The 8,401-nt window shown below is 39.4% G+C and overlaps 1 protein-coding gene across 4 annotated transcripts in view; it reads left to right on the plus strand.

Annotated features, from left to right (window-relative positions):
- The window catches only part of LOC125768000 (protein ECT2), a 69,846-nt gene extending 65,615 nt beyond the window's left edge, over positions 1-4,231 (plus strand). For 3 of the 4 annotated variants that reach the window (XM_049435079.1, XM_049435080.1, XM_049435082.1), the window contains 7 exons: positions 708-839; positions 940-1,308; positions 1,416-1,812; positions 1,893-2,053; positions 2,178-2,720; positions 2,815-2,964; positions 3,306-4,231. In XM_049435079.1, coding sequence (XP_049291036.1) covers positions 708-839; positions 940-1,308; positions 1,416-1,812; positions 1,893-2,053; positions 2,178-2,720; positions 2,815-2,964; positions 3,306-3,443 — 1,890 coding nt within the window. In that variant the 3' untranslated portion in view covers positions 3,444-4,231. The remainder of the gene's footprint in view (positions 1-707; positions 840-939; positions 1,309-1,415; positions 1,813-1,892; positions 2,054-2,177; positions 2,721-2,814; positions 2,965-3,305) is intronic. The other variant, XM_049435081.1, reaches the window with a different exon arrangement.
- The last annotated feature ends 4,170 nt before the right edge of the window (positions 4,232-8,401 follow it).

Raw genomic sequence — 8,401 nt, forward strand, 5'->3', positions numbered from 1 at the left:
CCGGTCTGGTCTTTTTTTTTTTGGCGGGGGCGAAAATTCTGAACCATATTTTTTGATGTCCGTTTATTCTCCACATCCACATGTGTGTACATCGCCCGACACACACACACCGAGGCCATCCATCAATTATTCATCCATTTGGATAATGTTTAATTCCCATCGATGAATGGCACTTAAAAAGTCTCTTGGTATGAGCGGCGCGCTAAATGGAAAGGGTTTTTTTTATGCAAACCTTTCAAATGTACATATGTTGCATTTCGATACGCGAGGAATATGGAGGAGGGTTTGAATATTTAGGGAACCTGGAGCTTTCAACCAGCATCATCACATTTCATTACGCATTGCGTTCCACCATCACCACCACAACAAAATTTAATCCTATTATTTACCCTTTTTCGGTGTTTTTTAATCCTAATGCGAACATCTTAAATGTGTTAAACAGTTCATACTACTCTCACGCTACTAACACGGTGCTAACGTCCTTTTTGTGCTGTTTTTTTACAATACTAATACAACTAATTTCTACATTAAATAGTATCTTGTCTTTTCTCTGCGTTCCCTTTCTTTTATCCTTTTTGTTTATTTCAACTGGTTCCTTTTTTTCTACACCCGTATTTATTATGATACAATTGTTCACTACTTGCGTTAGATTTTTTTTCGATTTTTTTTTGTTTTTAATGAATTTGTTGTTGCTGTTTTATGTCCAGGTCGTAGACGAGCATGTCGTTCAAGCGAGACCGGAAACGAAGAACAAAAACACACACATCGTCAAGGCCGATTGGTTTTGGTACACGATCCAGGCAGGCTATGCGAACGAGATCGACTATCTGTTTGCGGACGTAAGTTGCGTTACCATAGTAACGATCATTTTGTCTACTTTTGCTCGGTGGTTTTTTTTACGAAGTTTTATTTTTTGTCCTTCCCACCGGCAACAATTAGTATTTGGAGAGTATAGCTCACACCCCGGCGGTAGACCGGCGCGATTCATTGCCGGTGAGTTTTAACAAGCGCAAACGGAAACGTCTGTCCCAGCGCACACCGGCAGACGGTGGCGGCACTCCGCTCGGTGTCGGTAAGCGTCGTTCGTCCGTATCGGATGCCGGGTTGCTGTCGGTGTCGGGCAGCTTCCTGGACTGTACCGCCAGCCCGGACAAGCATGAGAGCAGCAAGAAGAACATAATTCCCGAAGCGACCAGCAAACCAGCGAACGAGCAGCCGGCAAAAACGCAGTCAATGAGGCACAACCATTTTATGGACTTTTTCCACACCGAATCGAACTACGTTGGCATACTGGACACGATAGTGAAGGTGAGATTGTTGGCAACAACAAAAAAAAACACGGAACACAACGAGGCTGTTGTGGTGAAGTTGAAACATTAATCCTTTTTTTTGTTGTTTTTATGGGTTTTGTGTAGCTGTTCAAGGAACCGCTGGAGGAGATGGTCGAAAATGAGAACCCACTCCTGAACAAGTCGGAACTGCGGTCCATTTTTGGCAACTTTCTTCCCATACACGACGTGCACAAGCGTATGCTGGATCGGCTGAAGGCGATACACGCCTGCTGGTCGGAGGAGGTGTTGATTGGGCAGATTGTGCTGGACCATCGGGACGATCTGCTGAAGGCTTACCCGCCGTACGTGAACTTTTTCGAGCAGATGAAGGAAACGCTCGTCCAGTGTGATGCGAGCAATCCGCGGTTTCATGCATTCCTTAAGATCAACCAGGCAAAGCCGGAGTGTGGCCGACAGTCGCTGCAGGATTTAATGATACGCCCGGTGCAACGGTTGCCCAGTATCAGTTTATTGCTGAATGGTAAGCACTTGTGGGGTTTTGTACGATCCAAAAAAAAAACAGGGTTTCTATATAAGAACCATTTGCTCTTCCTCTTGCAGATATATTGAAACACACTGGCAAAGCGAATCCGGACCACAAAAAGCTGGACGATGCGCTGAAAGCGATCAAAGAGGTGATGACGTACATTAACGAGGATAAGCGCAAAACTGAGGGACAGATGGCAATGTTTGATATTTTCAACGACATCGACAACTGTCCGGTATGTTGCACACGCACAATGTGGGGGACAATTTGTGTCCATTGCAGGGTTGGTTTTTTTCTCCTACGTTCCATTTCTTTAATTTGTATTTCTCCCCCGCCGCTTTGTCGTATCTCCCGTTCAGCCCCATCTCGTGTCATCGCATCGAAGTTTCGTGTCACGGTGCGAAGTGACGGAACTGTCGGACAGTCTCAGTGGCCGTGGTGATCCGCTGGTACTGTTTCTGTTCAGCGATACGCTCGAGGTGTGCAAAAAGCGCTCGCGGGTATTCAACAACGTTAAGTCGCCGAACACGAATTCGCTGAATTTGACACGGTCGTCGTGCGCCACTACGAAACCGTACAAGCACGTGAAGCTGATGCCGCTCAGTACGGTACAGCTGGTGGTCAATGTGGTCGATAGTCCGCGCGCCTTTATGCTCCATTGCCGCGAACCGGCCCAGAACGCGAAGGATCGCCAGTACTCGTTCAATATTGCGGACGAGGAGCAGGATAAGCTAATCTATCTGAAGAGCTTGTCGAAGCAGATGGCCGAGAATGCGTGCCGAACGGATGCGGGCCACTTTCTGATCAACAGCACGTCGGACGAGGTTGATATTGATGTGAGCGACATTAATGTGGGCACACTGTCGAAAGCGTTCAAAATTGCATCAAAGACACGGATGAAGGTAGGTTGATCGTTACGGTGCTATAAAGCTTTAAACGAGAGAGATTTTAATATAAAATTGTTCTTTTGTGTTTTTTCCCTCTTCCTCGATACAGGTCGGCCGGGTGTTTTCGTTCAACAAAACACCATCAAAGTTGAAGCGTACCGTTTCCACGATGATGCCATCACCGTTCGGCAGCACACAATCCCTAACGCCCGCTTCCCAGCTGGCACAAATGAAACTGGCAAGCTGTACGAACTTAAATGTAATGTTGCACACACTACCATCATGCTGAGTTTTTCATATGCACTTTATATGTAGTAGAGTAGTATTATCATTTATTGAAGTTCTCACAGCGGAAGTCGCACGCACTTTTTGCCGTTTCATGTTGGAACGTATTGTGCAACGCACAATAAAAAGGATTTTTATTTAGATTTCTCCGCGTGTAAACATGCGCTTCTCGAATGAGTCCATTCGTGTGGAGGGTAAAATGGTATAAAAATCCTTTTTATCTACTTGTGGCACACGTATAAAAAAAGATTCTTGAAACAGTAAAATTAATATGCATCCTTTGTGTACGTGTGTGTGTGTGTGTTTATTCAACAGGAAGTTGGAGAGGAAGCAGCCGAATCGAATGGGTCGTCTCCATCGTCCTCCAAGCTGTTGGTAGCACCGATGTCCGTACAGCCGACGCGCAAGAACAAAAATCCACCCATATCGATTGGAACACTCCGGCCTCTATAGAAGCGAGAGCGCACAAGTATAGGGGAAAAAAAGCGGGACACGATTATGATTACGTCCTTTTAAAGTATCAACCAGCAAGTTTGCAAAGGTTTGCAAGCTGACGAAGTTTTAGTTTTCAATTGGTTGTTTCTTGAAATTTGACCATCATTGACTGTGTGGCATTTCAGAAACAAGTTTCGGAATCGTTCAGCTGCCAGAAAGCTTGTCGAAATTTTGTGTATATATATATTCAGCAGACGCCTTAAGTTATAACTTCGTCGTATCGAACGTGAATGTCAAGAAAGGTGGAAAAACACATCGAAAATGAGAATGTGCGTTTCCGGATGTGAGCAAACCTCTTTCGAAATTAAGCGGTATGATGAGTTGTTGTCAATATTTTTCTTAACTGATCTATAGCCTATTTTTACACTACAATTATACTCTAGCGTAAATTATATGTGCAGTTTACGATGGTTTTTGTTTAAGTGGTTGGGTCAACTGTAACTCGGTCGAGCCGAGTCGCGGGATTGCGACAACCGTAGGTGGATGCAAAAAGAAACAAACCGGCGTAAAATTACGCCCAGATGAAAATCACATAAGCAAATATGTGTGAATACTTCATGCCTGAAGTTAACGATCGTATGTATGTATTCGGTTTTAATTGTGCAGAAATTCTCAATCGTTTATGGCCCTCTCGATTTGTTATTCCTCTCGATGGAAAGGAAGTGGTGCAGATTGGGGGGAAAGAGCGAAAATAGATCGTTGTACAAAGATTGTCCTGAAAATATAACAATCACAAAATAAATTCATCCTTCCGGGGGTATACTTCTTGCTGCATTGTGTTGTAGCTGCATAATGGAAAGAAGTGGCGGTACCTCGTTTTGTAAGTATGTGTATTGTCTATGATTTTAACTGTGTATTTGTAATGATTATAATGCAGATGGAAAGAAAATAGAACAACTTAAATTGTTACTTAAAAACAAACACAACAATTGAGAAAGAAAAACAATGGAATGGAACGCATACAGCACGAATGGAACGAACGGCAACACTAGTTGTTGCTGTTTTTCTTTAGCGCAACCGACAACACAAAACACAAATATTGATTCTAAGCTCTCTGCAAACGGAAAACAATAAACCAAACAAAACAATTGCACAAAAGTAGCAAACAAAAAGACGCAGCATAAAAAGTTGTCGACAGCGCACATACAATCGAAACACACAAGGCTTGCAAACGCCACAGCTCTGGATACGCTACGGTGAAAAGAACCGGATAATAAACGTACCAAATAGAAAGGAAACATTCGAAGAAAATGAAATGGCTACAACCGAAAGTATGGTTTTCCGGAGCTCAGTGAAAGAAAGCAAAAAAAAAATGGAGTAAAAACCCGTCTGTAAAGTACGGAACTGAAAGAAAGAAAATGGATTTCAGTAGGAAGTGGCACAAAAAATAAACGATGCCCGGGTCGGGTAAGGAACAGCAAGGATTTTGCAAGTGTGGAAGATAAAAAACTATGAAAATCTAGAACTTTTGCTATCGTTGAGGTATGGTTACTTTCAAGGTTATGAAAAGCGCACAACAAAACCAACATAAAGTAAAGGAAAAACGAAATGATAGTTAGGTGAAGAAAAACTGGTTTCCATTTTTTGCGCTCTAGGATCATTCAAATATTCCGTAACACTGCACAAATATAGGATGCTTATAGAATTCTTGATTTGTAAACTATAAATGAAGAACTTTAGCTTTTTTACTTATATTTATATAATTATTAGTTAATGTAGTAATATTTTAGTTATTAGAGCGACCAACAGAAGCCTATCTCTGGTCTCTCTACAGTTAAAGTACCGGCGAAGTGTCCTGAACCTCTGTGTTCCAGCAGGTGGTTTAAGTCTTCCTGAAGATTTATAATCATAAACAGCTTCATTATGCGAATTATATTGAGGAAAGTATAAATAAATTAGTTTAGAATTAACATTTTGTTGTAGTTCGCCAACCCTTCCAACTAAACCGGTAACTAACGGTGCAAAATGGAAGGATATGAATATGAAAAAAAATGGAAGGATATGAAGAGCGAAAGAGGTACCACAATCGCTCCGCTCATCTTATTGTACGCGCTCCCGCACAGCTCACGGGAAAAAGCGGTAGCTCCGTACGGAGTGCTACACACAGGAGCGATTGTGCGAAAATTTCCTAAGGCCTTACCATTTTTTTGACCAATTTAGCAAAATTTTTAAATGTGATATATTTTAATGCGAATTTGTTGTTATAAGTTTCTTTTTACTCAAATAATGCTTTAAACTAAGAAAAAAATAAAAAATAACAAAAAAATAAGAAAAATATTTTTTACTCGAAAATTTCATAAGGCTTACCCCTTGCCATTTTTTTTGAGAAATTTTGCAAAAAAAATGAAATTGATTTATTTTAATGCCAATTGGTTGAAAAAAGTTTGTTTTCACTCAAATAATGTTTTAAATAAAAAAAAAGAATAAAAAATTATAAAAAAATTAAAAAATTAGAAAAATTAGAAAATTTTATAAAGCTCATTTTTGCACCAAGTTTTGTCTATAACTCGGTCGGTATCTAACGGATCTCCAATCTTTAACCTGTGGTCGATAGATGGCATCAATGGCTACATTTTCTTCGTGGACGGCCATGCCCTCAGATGTCTGTGCCATAAGTTATGCGAGGAACCAAGTTCCTTACCCTGTTTGAGAAAATGTAAAATTTTCCTCATTTTCACACCAAGTTTTGCCTATAACTCGGTCGGTATCGAACGGATCTCTAATCTTTGCCTGTGGTCGATAGATGGCATCAATGGCTACATTTTTATCGTGGACGGCCATGCCCTCAGATGTCTCTGGCAGGAGTTATTCGAGGAACCAAGTTCCTTACCCTGTTTGAGAAAATGTAAAATGTTCCTCATTTTTCTGCAATTCATCAAAAATTTTAAATGTGATATATTTTATTGCGAATTTGTTGCAATAAGTTTCTTTTCACTCAAATATTGCTTTAAATTAAAAAAAGAATAAAAAATCAGAAAAAAATTTCAAAAAAAAATTCCACTCGAAAATTTCATAAGGGGTACCCCTTGCCATTTTTTTGAGAAAATTAGCAAAATTTAAAAATTTGTTTTATTTTAATGCGAAATTGTTGCAATTAGTTCCTTTTCACTCAAACAATGCTTTAAATTAAAAAAAGGTAAAAAATAATGAAAAAATTGAAAAAATCTATAAATTTGTCAATCCACTAAGGATCATTTTCGCACCAAGTTTTGCCTATAACTCGGTCGGTATCCAACGGATCTCCAATCTTTGCCTGTGGTCGATAGATGGCACCAATGGCTACATTTTCTTCGTGGACGGCCATGCCCTCAGATGTCTGTGCCAGAAGTTATGCGAGGAACCAAGTTCCTTACCCTGTTTGATAAAATGTAAAATTTTCCTCATTTTCACACAAAGTTTTGCCTATAACTCGGTCGGTATCTAACGGATCTCCAATCTTTAACCTGTGGTCGATAGATGGCATCAATGGCTACATTTTTATCGTGGACGGCCATGCCCTCAGATGTCTGTGCCAGAAGTTATGCGAGGAACCAAGTTCCTTACCCTGTTTGAGAAAATATAAAATGTTGCTCATTTTTCTGCAATTCAGCAAAATTTTTAAATGTGATATATTTTATTGCGAATTTGTTGCAATAAGTTTCTTTTCACTCAAATATTGCTTTAAATTAAAAAAAGAATAAAAAATCAGAAAAAAATTTCAAAAAAAAATTCCACTCGAAAATTTCATAAGGGGTACCCCTTGCCATTTTTTTGAGAAAATTAGCAAAATTTAAAAATTTGTTTTATTTTAATGCGAAATTGTTGCAATTAGTTCCTTTTCACTCAAACAATGCTTTAAATTAAAAAAAGGTAAAAAATAATAAAAAAAATTGAAAAAATCTATAAATTTGTCAATCCACTAAGGATCATTTTCGCACCAAGTTTTGCCTATAACTCGGTCGGTATCCAACGGATCTCCAATCTTTGCCTGTGGTCGATAGATGGCACCAATGGCTACATTTTCTTCGTGGACGGCCATGCCCTCAGATGTCTGTGCCAGAAGTTATGCGAGGAACCAAGTTCCTTACCCTGTTTGAGAAAATGTAAAATTTTCCTCATTTTCGCACCAAGTTTTGCCTATAACTCGGTCGGTATCTAACGGATCTCCAATCTTTAACCTGTGGTCGATAGATGGCATCAATGGCTACATTTTCTTCTTGGACGGCCATGCCCTCAGATGTCTGTGCCAGAAGTTAGCCGAGGAACCAAGTTCCTTACCCTGTTTGAGAAAATGTAAAATTTTCCTCATTTTTGCACCAAATTTTGCCTATAACTCGGTCGGTATCTAACGGATCTCCAATCTTTGCCTGTGGTCGATAGATGGCATCAATGGCTACATTTTCTTCGTGGACGGCCATGCCCTCAGATGTCTGTGCCAGAAGTTATGCGAGGAACCAAGTTCCTTACCCTGTTTGAGAAAATGTAAAATGTTCCTCATTTTTCTGCAATTCAGCAAAATTTTTAAATGTGATATATTTTATTGCGAATTTGTTGCAATAAGTTTCTTTTCACTCAAATATTGCTTTAAATTAAAAAAAGAATAAAAAATCAGAAAAAAATTTCAAAAAAAAATTCCACTCGAAAATTTCATAAGGGGTACCCCTTGCCATTTTTTTGAGAAAATTAGCAAAATTTAAAAATTTGTTTTATTTTAATGCGAAATTGTTGCAATTAGTTCCTTTTCACTCAAACAATGCTTTAAATTAAAAAAAGGTAAAAAAAAATGAAAAAAATTGAAAAAATCTATAAATTTGTCAATCCACTAAGGATCATTTTCGCACCAAGTTTTGCCTATAACTCGGTCGGTATCTAACGGATCTCCAATTTTTGTCTGTGGTCGATAGATGGCATCAATGGCTACATTTTCTTCTTGGACG

Source organism: Anopheles funestus, chromosome 3RL (assembly GCF_943734845.2).
Source record: "Anopheles funestus chromosome 3RL, idAnoFuneDA-416_04, whole genome shotgun sequence".
In the NCBI taxonomy this organism is placed as follows: domain Eukaryota; kingdom Metazoa; phylum Arthropoda; class Insecta; order Diptera; family Culicidae; genus Anopheles; species Anopheles funestus.